Below are 18,309 nucleotides of genomic sequence, written 5' to 3'. Positions count from 1 at the left end.
GTCTCAGGGGAGTATCTTAATACAGTGTTCACCAGCTTTTCCAGGTGTTTCCTTTCAGGGGCATGGTCTGCACTGATTGGTCAGCACCAGGGCAGAGGGTCCTGGTATCACGCCGCTTTCCTGGGCCTGGAGATGTTATCTCCAGGGAGGAAAGGTCAGAGCGTCCCAATGACTAGCGATATGGAAGTTCAGTGCATCTAAACTTCACGGCCAGTGATGTGCCAGGGGAAGAAAGACAAGGGGGGGGGGGCGTGTGGCCTGGCCGGTGGGGACAGTTCCAGCGCTAGTTTTGCCGGTTGCTAGGCACCCCGGGCTTTCCGCGCGGGTGACCTTCTGTAGCTGGCTATAAATTGCTCTGCCAGTTTGTTCAGCTATCTGTCTGTTTTCCTGTTCCACGTGCCAAGGAATTTTCCTAGCTTCTTACTATCCTGCCTTCAAACCAGTTAGGACCAGTCAGGATCACTCTATCTGACCCTCTCATGACGCAGACATGTGGAGGGGGTTAGCCAGCGGCTACACCGTAAAACAAAAGCTGAGCCAGAGCAGGAACCCCAGAATCAGAACCCTGCCTGCACCGTTCTTCATTGCCTGCCCAGGCAGCTCAGGCCCACCTCTCCAAGCAGAAGGCAGGCCTATGGGATTCCTTCGTGGGACCCTAAGGCTCCTCTCCTCCGCCTAGTGGGTCTCTTTACCCCCACCTCCCCCAGCATCGGGACCCGGGGAAGACTGTTCCCCTTTCGCGTTTCCACTGTGTCTGCTAGGTCCGCTGGCGCCACCGAGGCCCCTCTAAGCCTCGCTTCTGAGGGAGATCGGCTCGCCATCTGCGACCACCACCCTGACTCTGCACGCCCCTCCCGTTTTATGCCTATGCCCTTGCCGCAGTTCACCTCTCGCTAGCCCAAAACAGGTCTACACCCCCACTTCCTTTCGCCGAGCACCGTTCTTCCGGCTGAGCTCCTTTCTAATTGGCTGGCTGAGAGCTTCTTTGGGGCTCGGCCACCCGGCGGGCGTTACAGCGGCGGCAGCCGCTGTCTCGTGATTTGGAGTCGCTCTTTTGACTGCAGGGCTCTATGGTGTTGGCGAAGACATGTGGCGCCTCTCGGGACTCCTAAGCCGAAGTGAGGGGCGTTGGAGCCCGCGTCTAGAGGCAGCTGAGGCTCAGAACTGGAGGAGGGGACAGGCGGGAGGACAGAGCCGGAGCAAAAGCGGTCAGGGTTAGAGCTGAGGAAAAGGCGGGACCGAAGGAGGCGGGGCTACACACCCGAAGACGGGCCGTTGGATTTTGAGGTGTGGGTGGGACTAGTGGGAAGAGGGTAGAGCTTAGAGCCAAGGAAATGGGTGGGGCTATTGGGAGGCGGAGGAGCCAAATGACGAGCTAGCGGGTGGAGTCAATGAAAGAGGCGTAGAGTCGATGGAGTAGGCAGGGCCAATGAAAAGAGGCGGGGTTTAGAGACAAAGTGCTCCAAACATTGAGCGAGAGTTTGTGTACGAATGCCTGGTCATTCATTCTAGAACAGTGATTGTTAGCCCAAGCAGGGATCAGAATCGCCTAGGGAGCTTTTTTCAAAATATAAATGCTCTCCCCGGAACTATCCTGGTTTATTGGTTCTGGGTTGACACCCTAGAATCTGTGCTAGGCAAAAGATTCTCATGTGTATCCTTTAAGAAACTGCAGAGTCAGATACCAGAGATTCCTGGATCCCTGGGGTGGGGTTCTGTCAAGTGTCAGGGGGAAGATTGATGGGACTGTCATTGCCTCAATCCCGTTTATGTCAAGATGACTGAGTTTTGTTACTCTGCACAGGTCTTCCCCGTCTGCTAGGACCTGGCTTCCGGGGGTTGACCTCGAAGTCCACCAGCCCAGATGGGTCTCAGGCTACCTCCTCAACTTTGCTGGTCCCTGTGCCAAGCTTTGACAGGTAAGCTACTGCCATCTGTCACCTGTCTCCTCTCCTGGCCCCTCTCTCCCCCACTGCCTGCCACAGAACTTAATGGCCTGTATTATATCATCTAGGTCAGGCCCCCATGGCCCAGGTCCAGGCACAAGCAGGGGCCCAAGATCTCATGGATGGAAAGATGCCTACCAGTGGATGTCTGGCCGTGTCTCCCCGAACACCTTGTGGGATGCTATATCATGGGTAAGGCTTGCTCAGTCCTGTCCTTGACCTGCAGTGTGGATGAGAATGATCCTACTTAGAAGTAGAGCCTAGAAACAAGAGCTAGGGCATCATTGTGCCCACACTCAAATTTTGAGCAACCTGTGGTATTGAAGCATATTTAGAGAGATAGACCCATTCTCCATCCCCAGCCCTCCTTGTATTTGTTCTTCCTTTTAGTCAGTAAACATTTATTTAACACCTTTCTGAGCCAGGCATTTTTGTTAGGCACTAGGGAAATAGCAAAGAACAAGGTAAATATGATATTTGCCTTCATGGAGCTTACAATAAATAATGCTACATAGCTAATATTTGATTTATTAATGTAAAGTATTGTATGTACATTTTTAATCACTATCAAAATCTTGCAAAGGAAATATCTCCATTTTATAGATGAGAAAACTTAGGCTCTGAAACTTTAGGTAACATGCTTAAGGTTACACAGCTCTTAAGTTGAGGAGCCAGATTTTACTCTGAAGTCCATACTCTTACGTACCATGCTCTATAGCTTGGTTGCTGCACCTACTATAGCTTGTAAAAGCACCTAGTACAGATCCTGAGCCATAATAGTTGCTTAATAAGTATTTGCTGAATTTGATCTATATATAAAGTCAGATGCTCAATCTAATAGAGCAGAATTTTTGCCTTCTAGGTTGTGCTTATAAGGTATTCTGAATGAAGTTGGCACACACATCACTCTTGTGTCTGTCACATCTGATCCCTATCACTTCTATGCTATGTACTTAGGCAAGTGACTTGACCTCTCTGAGTTCTCAGTTGTTTCATCTGTAAATGAGTGTCATCAGCAGAGCTGAGCCTGGGGTGTTTCTGATAGGGACACTTCTGTCTGGGGAGCTGTGGATTAGAGACATAACACACCTTGGAGAAGAGAGCATTGTCCCATTTTGTCAAAGACCCAAACCCTAGGGCCATCCCACAGTGACTCCTTTTGGAAACTGGACCTGGATCCCAGGGGCCCCGATGCCTTCCCTCCCCTCTATCACTACTGCCCGTGGAAAGGGCCTGAGCATAAGCTGTCCCCTGGGTACATGTTCCTGTTATTGACAATGCCACAATGCCAGTACCTTCTCTTCCTTCTGGTTTCAGCTCACAATCATCCAATAGAGAGGGTTTCCCTGATCCCCTATCTTGTCAAGCCCCATTCTTACACTCTGTGTAAACCCTGATTTGTTTCCTTTTTGGCATTCAGCATGACTTATAGTTACTGTATATATTTATCCATGTACTTTGGATTTTTGTCTTCCTCCCTCAATGAAGACATAAAACTTCATGAGGGCTGAAACTTCATCTGTCTTGTTTGTCATTGTACCCAGTGCCTGCTGCAATAGGAAGGGACAGGGAAAACCAAGCAGTCACTGGGCTAGGAGCTAGCTTAGGTGTTCTGTAGACCTGTTGAAGAAGAGACACCTTCATTTAGCCTGTACCTGTGAATGTGGGTGTGGTGGGGTGGCTTGGTCAGTGTGGGGGGAAGGGAGTTGTGCCATGTTAGAGAAGGAGAGTGAGCCTGGTGGGGAACTCTGAGCTGTTGCTACCTTCACGGCAAAGCCCCAACTTACCACATTATATTTTTGCCTGCTTAGACATTGTTTATTCAGTAACTCGTATGTGCATTCATTCAGTATGGATATCTTAGCACTCTACTAGGTGCCAGGATTACATTGGGGCGGAAAGCAAACATAGTTCCTGCACTCATTGCGCTTTAAGACTAACAGGAAAGTCAGACCTTAGTGGAATAATTGCAGAGATGATTTTTTTATTTTTTATTTTTTATTTTTTTCACTATGTGGTTGCCTCTCACTTGCACCCTCAATTGGGGACCTGACGTGCAACGGAGTAATGTGCCCTGACTGGGAATCGAACCCGTGACACTTGGCTCGCAGGCCGACGCTCAATCCACTGAGCCACAGCAGTCAGGACTTTAGAGATGATTTTTTACATACCAGTATGATCAGGGTTCCAGGGTGTGAGGGTGTGGAATGGAGGAGCTGGCCCAGGAGTCAGGAAAGGCTTCTTGAAGCAGTGTTTGAGCTGAAGGCTGAGACTGTAGGAGCTGCTGGTAGAGAGCTGTGTCCCTGACATGCTATCTTTCTTAGGGCACTCTGGCTGTGCTGGCCCTGCAGCTGGCGAGGCAGATCCACTTCCAGGCATCCCTGCCAACAGGACCTCGGCGAGCAGAGCGCAGCTCCTGGTGCAATCCCCTGGACTGTTTCCTCTCAACTCCCTGGTGGCATCCATGCTCCTGTGAGTTCTCAGTGCCTGGGACAGGAGGGCTGGGCTGGGCGTTTCTCTGGACCAGGAAGCGTCTCTGAACACACCTCAGGAAAAGAACCATTAGCCGAAGCCCCTTGCCTTTCCTATCTGAAGTCAGAGGAAGGGGACTCTGAGGAAGTGCCATCACCCAGGGTGTGGGCCACACTTACCCTCCAGTATCCTCCCATGTCCTCCCATCACCCTCCATGGAAGGAGTCCCACAGGGGTGCAGGACACTTTAGATTTGGGGTGTGGTTTCCTGCCTACCCCTCAGCCAGTTAGGTCATTCTCTGTTCAGTCATTCATTAATAAATGAATCTTGAGTAGCTAGTGTGTGCCATGGTACAGAGGCAATGAGCCCATTGATTAATGCTCTGGAGTCAGACTGCTGGGGTTCAAGTCCCAGAGCTGCTCAATACTAGTCTTATGTCCCTGCACATGTCACTTTAAACTTCCCAGTGCCTCAGTTTCCTCAGCTATAAAATGGGGTAATAGTAAACCCCACACCATCGACGTCTTGGGAGGATTAAATTAATTAATACATGTCAAGGACATATGTGCCTGGCACAGAGAAAGTGCTCTATAAGTATTATAAGTTCTTGTCCATATTGTTATGATATAATCATTATCAATACTACCATCAAACAAAGTGGTAGGTGCTGGGGCTACAACAGTAAGTAAATAGAGTAGATGTGTCCCTGCCACTGGAAGAATTCACGCAGAGAAGTAATTAATGCTTAGGGCAGGTGATCAGCATAAACGTGGGACCCTCTAAACCCCTGTGGAGGGAAGCAGTGAAGGAAATGGAAGAGGTGGGGTGTGGAAGAGTTGTCACAGGAGTTTCCAAATTCTTCATTTGGTCCCCAAAACATCAGGGAGGACTCAGTCAAGCCTGAGCAGGATGTACTGATTCCCTTCTGATGTCACTGCTGTCACTGGCTCTTTCCAGCGCTGCGGAGTCACATTCTCCCCAGTGTTGAGGGCCCAGCTCCCAGGCACCCTGGCCTCAGGGAACCCAGGCTGGGCCAGGAAGAACCCTCCACTCAGCCCGAGGGCCTCTCCTCACATGACTCCTTGAGGACAGCTGGTCTTCAGGATCCCTCTGAGGAAGGTATGTCCCCACCTTCTAGAACCAGCAGAAGGCAGGGGGTGGAGGGAGTTGGATAGACAAACATTTCATGCTGTACATGCCAGGTAAGGGGCGTGTCATTCCTGAAGGCCCCCTGCTTCCTGGGGTAGTTTAGTGTGATTGTTGTTTCTTGCAGTGGTGCTTGATGGAGGGGCTGGGAAACGGGGAAAGTGGGAGAGAATGAGAAATAACACTTTCTCCTGTGCCCTGGCGGCTGGCTGTTGGCCATTTCCTTTGCAGATCCCAGTGATACCATCTTCCTGCATGCCAGCAATAGCTTCAGCTCCAAGGCAAAACCAGACCTGCCTCAAGCCACTGGTGAGAAGCAGGTATTGTCCAGATTTGGCCACCTGGATCTTTATAACATTGCCCTGGGCAGGTGGCAATCCCAGTGAACCGTCCCATGATGAGTCTTTATATTTCTTCCCCAGGAGGAAGATAAATCAAAAACGCTTCCCCTGGAGGAGGCTGTGACTTCCCTTCAACAGCTCTTCCAGCTCAGTGTTTCCATCGCTTTCAACTTCCTGGGTAACTGGGCAGACCCTGCCTCAAGGCAGGCAGATGGGAAAATGGAAAGGGTATGGAGAAGGTCAGATAGAGTGTGGGTAGGGAGTGGTTCAAACCAGAGAGGACTTATTTTCTCCCAAGTAGGTGGACCAAATCTGGCATGGTGGCACAGTGGTATTAGGGACCCATTCTCATTCAGACTTTCTGCCATTCTTAAAACTGGCTCCTGTCATGAGGTTGTATTTGGCTATTTTGACTCCTGCCCTCATATCCGTATTCTAGCCAGCTGGAAGGGGAAAAATGGGAAAGCTAAAGGGCCACTTCTTCCCTTTAAGGACATGACCTAGAAGTTGCACAAATCATCATCCAGAATCCAGTCTCACAGCCATCCCTAGTTGCAGAGAAGACTGGGAAATGTAGTCTTTAGCTGAATGACCATGTGCCTAGGTGAAAAGTCTGTTACTACATAAGGAGAAAATAAATCTTGGAGGCCACCTCGTATTCTCTGTCACACGTAGGCAAGAATAGGCTCCTGAGGTTTGTAACAAGCCCTCAAGTGCATGAACAGGAGCTTCTTACCCACATCTGGAGACCCCAGATGCCCCTCCGCTATTTGTCCTGATTAAGTTTCAGGCATTCTAATGTGGAGACTCACATTCCTGGCAGCATCTATTGGAGCCTGGTGAGCAGGTGGGTAAGAGGCTGGGATTCATTCAGAACAAATTTATTGAGCATTCACCTTTTGCTCAGCCCTATTTTAGATATTGGGGATATAGTGTTTCACAAGACAAAGTCTTTACTCATAGAATTAACATGTGAGCTGAGGGAGAGAAAAATAAATAGGCAAACAGAGAATTTCAGATGGTGATAAATGTGATCGAGAAAATTAAACAGGAACAACTTTTGATTTGCAAGGCCTCATTGATGGGATGATCCTTGAACTAAGACCTGATTGACAAAAATAAGCCAGTCTTGTTTCCATCTGGAGAAAGCTTTCTAAATATAGGTAACAGCAAGTGCAAAGGCCCTGAGGCAGGGTTAATTTTGCTTTTTAGAGGAACAAGAGAAAGGTAAGTGTCTGCACCTTAGAGATCACTGGGAGAGTAAAGTCAGAAAAGTAGGCAGGGGCCAGATCAAGTGAGGTTTTCTGAGCCACCGTACAGTGTGGGTGTTCTAAATGAGACAGGAAGCCATTAGAGGGTTTTACATTGGAGCAGGAAGAGGGGCAGTCACATGATCTGATTTACTTTTGATTTAAAAAATTAAAAAAGATTTTATTTATTTTTAGAAAGAGGGGAAGGGAAGGAGAAAGAGGAGAGAGACATCTATGTGTGGTTGCCTGTCATGCATCCCCAACTGGGGACCTGGCCTGCAACCTGAGCATGTGCCCTGACTGGGAATCAAACCAGTAACCCTTTGGTTCTCAGGTTGGTCTTTAATCTACTGAACCACACCATTCAGGGCTGGTTTACTTTTCTAAAGATCTCTCTGTCTGTTGTAAGAACAGATCTGGATTGTAGGGATGCCAGGAGGGGAACAGGAGACTGGGTTAAGTTGTTACTAATGACTAAGCAAAATGTGGTGGTGGCTTGGTCTAGGTTAGAAGCAGAGGAGACTAAGAAGAGTAGATGGATCAGGGTGTGTTTATAGAGCCAGTGTGGGGAATGGGGACAAGGTGAGATCTTTTGCCCTCTGGAGTCTTCTCTTCAAGGACAAGAGGGCTCTGAATCCTGGACAGAGAGTTTTTACTCAGCAGGGAGGTGACTTTAGTTCACTGCTGGCTGAATGCAACCTGGCTTCTACCTTACTAGCTTTTTGTGATTTTGATGAGCAGATAGTCTCTTCAGAGAATTTTTTTGCCCATTCCTTCATTCATATATTCATTTATTCAGCAAGTGCTAAGCACTGTGACAGAACACAAAAGGAGCATAAGCCATAATCATATTTTGCATTTGTATGGAGCTTTTACCCTATGTAAAGTCATTTCTTCTACATTCTTTTTCTGCCTCTGCCTCCAGGATTTTAACAGTTTAATTGAGGAGACAGAGCTTGTACTCTTGAAATAGTTTAGTTTGGTAGAAAAAGGCTTGTATATTAAGTAAATGCCAAAAAAAAAGTGTTTAAAGCCTGAGCGTGATCTGCAGGTTCTAGAGCTGAAACAGGATGTGAAGGCCTGATGGTGGAGGCAGAAAAAGATGCCCCAGGCGAGAGGAACAGCTTAACAAAGCCTTCGGGTTGAGAACTGGCCGTGCCTAGACCCTCTCTCTCCTATTTTCCTTTTTGATTGGAAGATCCAAGAACATGGGCTTTGGAGTTGGACACACCTGAGTTCAGGTCTTTACTCTCTTGTGTCTTCATAAAGCAACATGAACAGTATCAGCTGTGTCAGGCTGTGTTGGTTACAAACAGCCTAGATCCACTCTGGCTAACTTAATCACAAAAGGAATCTATTGAGATCTGCTGACCTGCCAAGCCTCAGAAAGGACAGAAATCAGGGAAGCCCTGGGACCTAGGGTGCAGTAACTGATAGTGCTGTCCTCAGAATTAACCTACTAAGGCTCTTTTCTCTCCTGTGGGAAGGAGATCAAGAGTCAGATTCCTGAGGGAGGGTCTCATTGGTTGGGAAGAGAGGAGGTACAATGATTGACAGCACTGGGGAAAGGGCTGTTCCCAAAGGAAATCAGGACGTTATTACCAGGAGGATGGTACGGATGAGGGCAGAACCCACTAATGTGTATGGCAAACTAGTGAAATATTTGGAGGATGGAAATATATGCAAATTGTCCAGCACAAAAAAAGAAAGGAAGAAGCCTGTGGGTACCTGGCAGAGGATGAGGGGGAGCTCCCAGAGGAAGCTGTGAGTGTTTACACCCTGTGCTTTCCTACAGGGACGGAGAACATGAAGAATGGGGACTACACAGCGGCCTTTTCCTACTTCCAGAAAGCAGCAGAGCGCGGCTATAGCAAAGCACAGTACAACAAGGGCTTGTGTCATGAGTATGGCAGAGGCACCCCCAGGGACCTCGGCGAGGTACCGCACCTTCTCTCCTGCCCCAAACCCATCTCCTGTGCTGCGAGGCCCAGAGTGACCTCCAGAATGAGCAGTGGGCAGGGCTTGGGGAAAGCCCGGTCTCTCTCCCAGCTGTGAGGGAAACATTTTTAAAAGCTCTTAATGCCCTGGCTGGTGTGACTCAGTGGGTTGAGCACCGGCCTGCGAACCAAAGGGTCACCCGTTTGATTCCCAGTAGGGGCACATGCGTGGGTGATAGGCCAGGTCCCCACTTGGGGGCATGTGAGAGGCAACCGATCTCGATGTTTCTCCCACCCTTACCCTCCCCCTCCCTCTAAAAAAATAAATAAATAAAATAAAATAAATTAAAAAAAAGAAGCTCTTCTAGGAATTTTGACTCTAAGCTCAGGCAGGTCAGGGCCCTTGTCTTTCTTCTTTGCAGCTGTATTCTCAGGGCCTAGAATGTCACTTTGGTGAGGGGATTGGTTCTAAAAAAGGGTTAAGTGCGTAAAGATATTATATACAAGAATGTATTTCTTAAAATTGTATATGATGGCAAAGAAAAGGGAAGCAACCTGTCTTTCCTCAATAGAGAATTGGTTAATAACATGTATGGGCCTTAAAAATAATGTGCTAGATCTATATTTATTAGCAGAGAAAGATATTCATGATGTATTGTTACATGAAAAGATAGATTACAAAATAGTGAGTATAGTTCTCACTCTCTCCCTATATACACATACATATTTGTGTGTGGATAAATATATATAATGTATATGTATACATATGTAAATATGAATATATGAAAAAATTTATAAGCCTGTACTCTAAAATGTTAACAGAATGATCCTTAGGAGGCAGAATTTCTTGGCATTATATGTTTCTATTTTTTGTTTTATCTGTATTTAAGATTTTCTGGCTTATCTGCATTTTTCTGACTACTCTATAATGATTATGTGTTATTTAATTAATATATATATTTTTTAATTTCACTGAAAGAAAAAGTCGGCTTCCAGAGTCACCAGTTGACAGAATTTCTCCCTTTGCCCCAGGCAGTCCTTTGCTACCAGCTGGCTGCCAGCCAGGGCCACAGCCTGGCTCAGTACCGCTATGCCAGGTGCCTGCTACAAGACCCTGCCTCCTCGTGGGGCCCTGAGCAGCAGAGGGCAGTGTCCATGTTGAAGCAGGCTGCAGACTCAGGCTTGAGAGAGGTGCGTGCCATGGGCAGGGTAGGGGAGGGGTCTCTCCTGGACATCTGCGGTGTGTGGGGCCTGGCAGTGACCAATATATGTTTTTCCTTCCTCTTGACCACAGGCTCAAGCTTTCCTTGGAGTGCTTTTCACCAAGAAGCCATACCTGGATGAGCAGAGAGCCGTGAAGTATCTTTGGCTTGCAGCCAACAATGGGGTATGCGGTCTCCAGTATTTAGGCATGTTGGCGATTGACTCTGATAAAGGAAGGGACTTTGGAACTGGTACTAAGTTCTTTTGATAGGAGTATTGGGCCAGCTTTAAGCCTGAACTCTCACTGACTTGCCAGGTGACCTTTGTGCAGGTCCAGTGTTGTGCTGGAGCTGGCTTGAACCAGCCTGAGAAAGCTATTGGTGGTACAAAAACAACTATGGTAGGAGTATTTGCTCCACAGAGATTGCTAAGTGCTACAGAGCAGGGCTTGTTCCCCTGGAGAGCCAGGTATTAAACATTAACCAGCACACTGCTGGGCCAGTGGGTTGCTTGTTGATCCAAACCTGCTCGTGCTCTCAAAAATTGGGATAATAATGCCTGCCTGTCTGCTGCTTCACAGGGATTTTGTGAAGATTAAAAATGTGGCTAAAATAATAGGTGTGAAAGCACTTTTTCAGTTTACACACAAAAGGTTCATCGTTACATGTATTGTAGTATAAGGAATTCAGAAGACACATGAAGTGAAGACCCCAAGCAGTTGTGGGAAGGGGCTTGTCTGGTTGTCTGTGAATGGAGGGCATTGTCATCTAGGCAGAATGACCAGAGTTTGTCCCACAGAGCATTTGTTTCCTGGAATGTTTATAAGTAATAGGAGGGGAAGAGAGGGCCAGCTGACTTGGGGCAATTCTGAGTTAAACATGTGTCTTTAATGCAGGAAATCTCAGGGCTTTTAGTTGCTGTGAATCACCGAGAAGCCTTCTGTGGTTTGCTGTGTTCCTCAAATGTATTCGACCAGTATATTTTTTGGGTTGCATCTTGAAGGCCCAGGAGCCCTGGATGAATGCAAGCAGTGTGTATGGACTAGGATTTCCCTGCAGAGGGACTGCGGCTTCTCTTTGTTTTCTGGCCGAACATGCCAGTAGCCTCATTGAGCTCTTGGGCGCCACAATCCTTGCCCCTTTTCACTCTGTGTTGCCCAGAGTATCTGTAGTAGCCATCAGAAGGGACTCGTGTCACCAACCAGTACTGTCCTCTGTGCCTGTCTTTCCTTAAAAGAACCACAGAGTCTTCCCTGGGCTGAGTGGGCCTCATATCCATGTATCGGACAAGTGGGGGCACCCAGGCCTGCTTTAGTCACCCAGCATGCTGGGAGGGAAGACGCACAAGGAGATGTCAGGTGATTCTGTTGGAACACAGGCCTCACTTTCATCCATTCCCCTAGGAATTTTACCTTCCTAGGTTTGTGCTGAGCAATCGTAGGGCAGGCATTTTGGCCTTAAGAATATCCAGTGCTGTAGTCTAAGCCAGCCTATAGCCATGAATCTACCACATTTATTGCATAGACTCTGGTGTGCATGTTAGTCCTTCCAGAAATTTAACTGTAGAAGGTAGAAGAGAAATTGGACAAGGATTGGGGTCAACCGAGTGTTTTGTTTTTTAAATTGAAAGATTGAATATAATGAAAAAGTTCCAGTAGAGAGGGAGAGATTAATGATGCAGGTAACTCAAGGTATGAAAATAGTAACACTAAGCACTTTTCATATATTAACACATCTAATCCTCCCAACAACGTAATCCGGAAGGTGCCGCTATTATGCGTACTATATAGATGAGGAAACTGAGATGTGAGTTAACACGCCTGAGGTTACACAGCTGGTAAGTGATGGAGCCAAGGTTGGAAGCCAGGCAGTCTGGCTGTGCAGAGCTGGCTTCTAACTCTAACCTGATACTGCCTCTCCAAGGAGATGGTTCTCAGTGAGTGGAGAGACCATCTCAAGCCTTGGGCAAAGGGGCCAGCCTTTTAATCTTTCAGATGAGGAGAAAGACTTTCTGTAATGTACGCTGTGCAGCCCTCTTGGCAGAAATTCAGGAGGGTCTTTGGCAAGCCTAGCCTCCACCCTTGCTCCTGGCTCTTTCAGGATAACATAGGAACCTGACATGCAACTTTCCCACAGCTGGGCTGAGTACTTCCTGCAGCCTTCACTTCTGCATCCTTTTAGCACCAGCCTCAGAGAGAGAAGCTTATACATTGCTCTGGCTAGACTCTCCCCAGGTGGAGGAATCCATTGTGTTGGGTGGACTCGGGGCCTCCGGCTTGTCATGGTTGAGATTGGGGGTGCAGGAGGGTCATCTGGGGTATGGGGAGGGCTGGTGCTGGGCCTGGACCCTGCATAACAGAGCACCCTCATGCCTGACTGCTCCACCTTCCTCCTGCCTTAGCATTCAGTTCTTCAGCTCTGCAGGTACACATATCTGCATCTGTCTGTTTTCTCCTTTAGGACTCACAGAGCAAGTACCACTTGGGAATTTGCTATGAAAAGGGCCTTGGTGTTCAGAGGAATCTGGGAGAGGCTGTGAGATATTACCAGCAGTCAGCGGCTCTGGGTATTGGACCCGCCCAGGAGAGGCTGCAGACCCTTATTTCTTCCATGGAGGCAGCAGGTACAGATGCAAGTCAAAGCCAACCGGCTCCCTCCCCAGAGCTCAGTACCTGTGACAGAGAAGGGGTGGCAAGAGTTCTTGGTCTCCTTGTCATTTCCTACCCTAGTGATGGGTCAGAGCACAGCTTTTCAAGTCAGACAAACCTGTTTTAACCCTTTGCTGTCACTGAACTTGAGAGCTATGTCTTTGAGCTTCAGTTTCTTCACCTTGGAATATGAGGATAGTAGTAGTACTTCATTCAGTGGATATAAGGATTAAATGAGGTGACTATAAAGGACTTAGCACAGCCCCGTACCCAGTAGGTATTGAATAAATGGTAGCTGCTCTGGTGATTTTCCAGGAGGGACAACGTCCCAAGGCTGCCTCAGCACCCTGAGTTACCCCTCCAAGGCCCTGAGAGTCCTGCTCACCAAGTCACTCAGGCGGGCGTGAGTTAATAGTGCCAGGGGAACCGAGTCCTGAGAAGTCCTTGATGCAAAATGGAAATCCAAGAATATGGTGTGAGTAAAAGTTCCTCTTGCCTCTCATTGCAGCCCCAGGGCCCAGGGACCTGGCCAGCACAGGACTGAAGTCCTTCTCCAGCCCTTCCCTCTGCAGCCTAAGCCCCTTGCTGTCAGGAGCCTCGCACCTGCCACACGCCTGGAGCACAGGGAACCTTGGCCTTCTCTGCAGAAGTGGCCATCTCGGAGCTAGCCCCAGAGTCCCCAGCAGGGCCATCCCCCCACACCCCTGCCCCTTGGAAAGGAGTCTCGTCAGACTGGGTTTTGGCTAAGGTGAGATCAGACATAGTCACTGGTCATACCTCTCGCTGGTGCTGGGCTGGGGAGGCTGGGGAGTAAGTTGGATGGCAATAAAATGGGTGTCAGTATCCCTTTCCAGGGTGGAAATTCCAGTGGGAGCCAGGTTCTCAGGCAATTTCAAGTGCATGGTTAATAAATGACTTTGACCTTTCCCCCCAGTTAGTAGCCTCACAGAGGAGCAGTGGGTACAATTACAGGCATTTCTGATCAGTGCACAAAAAAGATTCATTCAGTGACCTGTGAAAAACTGTCCTGAAGGGTCCATGTCCTTACCTCAGCCTTTGTCTTTGAGAAAATCAGTTACATCCACCCTGCGCATGGTTTCCTCAGGCCTAGACTACATTTCTTTTGGCCAGCATCTGATATGTGGGCTTCTGGTGGTTCACAAGAGGATTTTAGGTGGTATTTTCAAACTAATATTTTTTTATTTTAGTAGTTGTATATTTAATATATAATGTACAAATGTGACTAGCATATTGTAATTTCACAGATATTAGTAATAGTGAATCAACTTAAAGGAAAGCATTGTGACATTGCATAAGGCAGCACAGTTCCAGAGAGTTGGCGAAAGTCCTGAGGTGGTTCCATGAACGGCTAAAATTTGGGGAACGCTGAATCAGTTCACTTTTGTTCTCCAGTGGATTCATGATTGTCAGTTTGGAAGCAAGAAGTTTCTTGCCTAAATTCCTGATGTATCTGTTTGATTTTTTCCAGATCTTCTCACTTTAGCCCCTAAAAATGGAGCCTGTGGGTTCTCAGAGATACCAAACTTCAGTCCCAAAGAAGAGGCCAGTTATCCACCCACCTTCCCAAAGAACCCTAAGTACCCGCCCAGCACAGTAAAGAAGAGGAGAGTGTGTTCTAGCCATGTCACTTGGCATGGCCATGTCACCTTCAAGCAGTGAGTAGCTTGACTCGCTGCATTGTTCCCGCAGCTGCAGACCAAAGGTGATGGTGTACGTCCTCCTACCCTGCAGGGCGGATGTGGGGTCATTTCACCGTGGAAAAGACCATGGTGCTTACGGAGGACTGAGGAGGCAGGGTGAGGCTGGTGTTGACGTGGCTTTATGAGTCACCAGGCCAGGAGAGGACCCAGGCCTCCTGACTCCTGGCCCAGGGCTCTTTTGCACCATTCACGCTGTAATTTTTTACATGAAAGCATTGGAGATTGAGCACCTGATCTCCTGGAGCACGAGGGTGTGGATTGTGAGATCTGCTGCTGGGAGTGGTGTGCCAGAAATGGATGGGAGTTTAATAAAACCGATATGGGATTATCTCATCACTCTGCCCTTGAGTGTGCTGGGGAGAGCCAGGGAGACGGGCAGGGGGAGCTGAAAGCCAAGGCTCCATTCTTGTCTCTAAACTTTCCATTAACCAATTTAAAGGGTCTTAAAAGCTTCTCTGAGAGAGACTTAGGAAAAATGATTTCTGAGTCAACGCTAATGACTCCAATTACTGAATTTGTGAATAGCTGTGCCCTGGCTTTTGGATGTTATCCCAAGTTCAATAGCATAGATGTGGTTGACAGTGGGGTGTGGGGGGACTTAGGAGCAAAACCCCTAGTGATTGTTCAAATAGGAAAGACTACCCAGCTTAGCCAGTTTGAAGGTGGGAGGAGTCGGGGTGGGGTGTCCACATTTCCCTCTCTGCTTCTCACCCCTTTCCCCAGCCTCTGGTGGTCCTGTCACACTTGCTGCCACCACTGGAGCACTAAGCTTCCTCTCGCTCCAGTGCTTCCCCTGCCCCCCTCTGCCTTCCCTGCACACTGGCCTCCCCTCACTGTCCCCTCCCGCAGGGGCTTGTCTTCTTTGTGTTCCAGTATCCTCAGCACTTAGCACAAGGCCCCATGCAGGCAGGGGCTCAGGGCACACATTGGTGAAAGCTCAGGGTTTGAAGCTGGGCAGTGCACTAATCTCTCTGCAAAAAAAAAAAAAAAAAAAAAAAGGTTCCTGTGGTCAGAGAAGTTTGGGAAGCACTACACTAGACATCCCCTTTTTATAGATTCCCAATGCACATCAGCATGCCCAAGGTTCCAAGGAGTCCTGCGGTAAGGAACTCGGTTCACCCAGTGCTTCCCTCGTGGGGTTGGGCACAGAGCCGCCTCCCTGCAAATTGCCAGAGACCTTCATGGGGCACCCTCATGGATCCCCGCTCACCAGCCTCTTCCCCTCCTGTTGTCATTTTGGGTTCTCTGATGACTGCTTTCTCCTGACCATGCCTGCGGCTAAGGGGCAGTTCAGACTGTCCAGGGACACTGGGTGTCCTGTGGTGACGGCCAGGTGTGGCTCTCCCTCCCCCTCAATCATTACAAATTAAGTACTGATTCAATTTGGGGTGCCAAACCTGGAGGTGGAGTATTTTTAAGCTCTCCCTGTGGAGAGGGATGGATGGGAGAGTCCTGGGAGAGATGTTGTCAAGGGACCAAAAATCCTTAGCTGTTCTGTCACCATGGTCTCCACACAGCCCCAGGGGATAGGCCGCATGGGAAGACCCAGAAAGGCTGTGCTTTTGTCATTAAAATTCCGTTATTAATGACTCATTGTCAGTGCCCTGAAAGGAAGTGGGGGTGGAGGACAGGGAGATGGCCTCTGTCAGCAGGGCCAGCCTGGGTCAGGATGCTGGGTGGCCTGAGGCTGAGGGCCTAGTTCCCTCAGCAGTGAGACCCTTGTGTGAGGCTCTGCTGCCTCAGTTTCCTCATCTGGAGATGCCGTTTCCAGGGAGCCCTGCTGCTACAGTGGGAGCAAGGCTGTTTGGTTCATTATATCTTTGTTCAATGAATGAGTGATTCTGTGCATTGCCCCTTCACCCAACACGCCTACCCCACACCTAGTAGGTCCATTAAATATTCGTTAAAGGATTGATTCTATATACTCCCACTGCTATTCCCAGTGCTACTTTTGCCGCATAGTAATTGTTCAACAAATACAAGATATTTGTTGAATGAATGTTTCTGATCGTGCCTCCCTCCTCACCCACCCATGACATTGTACCCACCCCCCAATACTTAGTAGGGGCTGAAAAATGCTGACCTATTTTCTAGTTACACACTATGTACCCAGCTGAGCCTCCTCCTCCTCCTGCCATCTCCTTTTTGGGATTTTGTTCTCTCAAGAGTCCCAAGGGTGGTGGTTGCCATCTCACTCCTGTTTCAGCCAGGGGAGAGGTAGGGTCAGTGAGTTGCCAAGCTGAAGTTGGGTGACAGACAGGAAGGCTGCCTGTCAGTCTCTGCGCTGCCCCCAGGCTCTGAGTGAGCACTGCATTGCACTCCTGGTGCTGGAGAACTGCCGACTGTCGTTTAAAAAAAAAAAAAAAAAAATCCCTCTGCGCTCTCCAAATTAAGACGACATTTAACTGAGTGCTCTCTGGCTCGCCTGCTCCCTCAGTCTCCCAGGGGACAGAGTCCATCTTGGTGGAAACTGTTCTGAGCATGTCCAGAGTCTCAGCTTTGACATCTTTGGCTGATGTCAAGAAGTTTCTGTGACCTTCTTGTTCAGCCCACTCAGTTCTGTCACCACAGACGCTGTCTCACTCTCAGTCTGTTATTGGGAAAGGGCTGGTATTAGCGTGCAAGGAGGAGGTTGCCTGGTGCAGGCGAGAGTACAACCCTCAGTACTTACACCCCCCACTCTGAGCAAAGCTCAGTTGCCTCAGAATAGCTCTGCCCATGAGTTCTCCAGGTTTTGTGGGGAAGGTCAAACTGAGGACCAATCTAAAGGATTACAGTAGTCCTTAACTTTATTTAGGTCACAGACCCTCTGAAAATCTGATGAAAGTACTGACTCCTTCCCGTAGCAAAATATACCTCCTCCCAAGTTTACAAGCAGTTAAGCAGGTTCATAGATCCTGAAGCCCAACCAGAGGCCCTAGGTTAAGAACCCTTCATATGTTAGAACGAACATCATTCTAAATCCCAGGTTCAGATTCTAGCCCTGCCACAGACCTTCCACGTGGCTTTGGGCCAGCCAGCCTTTTCTGTCCTGCCATTTCCTTGCTATAAAATGTTCAGACTTATAACTAAAATTACCCATGTCTGCAGAGGCTTAAAATCGTGACTTAGAGCAGCGCTGCACAACCTTTTATAGGTCACATGCTCCTTTGAGAATCTGATGAGGACTTTGTATCTTCTGCTAAGAAAAATGCCTTTGCACAAAGTTTTGCCTAGTATTCAGGGAGGTCCAAGGACTGCAGATTTAGAACTTGAACTAGGAGGCAGTGATCCAATGTATCCAACGATCCAGTTGCCAGCCATGGTTCAAGGTTCCTCAGGTCACCTCCTCCCCGCATCCCTTCTCCATGCTCCCAACATCAGCTCTGCACTGAAGATCCACCAGTAAATGGGAGGTCAGCACTGCCTAGTGCTATGGTTTTCAGGCTTGCTTTCACATATGGAACCATTTTCCCCCCCAGTAGAGTCTTACCTGGAGGTCCAATAAGGATAAACATTATCTGAACCATTTCTTTTCATTCATTCATTCATTCAGTGAGTATTCACCAGATGTTGCTTTGTGCCAGGCACCTGGCTGGTCAGGCTGGAAATCCTGTCTGCTCTGTCTCTGTGGTTTCTCTCTTTGATGGGAACCCAACAGCTTGA

At 48.4% G+C, this 18,309-nt stretch overlaps 1 protein-coding gene across 1 annotated transcript; it reads left to right on the top strand.

Moving 5' to 3' along the window:
• The first annotated feature begins 974 nt into the window (after positions 1-974).
• DELE1 (DAP3 binding cell death enhancer 1) lies at positions 975-14,997 on the top strand. Its single transcript, XM_090288101.1, has 13 exons — positions 975-1,118; positions 1,805-1,919; positions 2,015-2,138; positions 4,271-4,418; positions 5,377-5,538; positions 5,797-5,885; positions 5,988-6,084; positions 8,952-9,094; positions 10,126-10,284; positions 10,388-10,480; positions 12,756-12,918; positions 13,452-13,691; positions 14,433-14,997. Exons 1-12 carry the CDS (start codon positions 1,088-1,090, stop codon positions 13,688-13,690), a joined length of 1,563 nt encoding a protein of 520 aa, XP_090144227.1. The 5' UTR covers positions 975-1,087; the 3' UTR covers position 13,691; positions 14,433-14,997.
• Positions 14,998-18,309: the final 3,312 nt, after the last annotated feature.

Source organism: Furipterus horrens, unplaced genomic scaffold (assembly GCF_987537825.1).
Source record: "Furipterus horrens unplaced genomic scaffold, mFurHor1.1.pri manual_scaffold_10, whole genome shotgun sequence".
Classification (NCBI taxonomy): Eukaryota; Metazoa; Chordata; class Mammalia; order Chiroptera; family Furipteridae; genus Furipterus; species Furipterus horrens.
The sequence above is the reverse complement of the archived record's forward strand: the minus strand, read 5'-3'. Positions and strand labels throughout refer to the sequence as shown.

Bases quoted from the DNA above. Each gene is read 5' to 3' on its own strand.
- DELE1 (XM_090288101.1), top strand. From the start codon at position 1,088: ATGTGGCGCCTCTCGGGACTCCTAAGCCGAA. The intron at 6,085-8,951 runs GTAACTGGGCAG...GCTTTCCTACAG, and splicing joins CATCGCTTTCAACTTCCTGG to GGACGGAGAACATGAAGAAT. The intron at 9,095-10,125 runs GTACCGCACCTT...CCTTTGCCCCAG, and splicing joins CCCCCAGGGACCTCGGCGAG to GCAGTCCTTTGCTACCAGCT.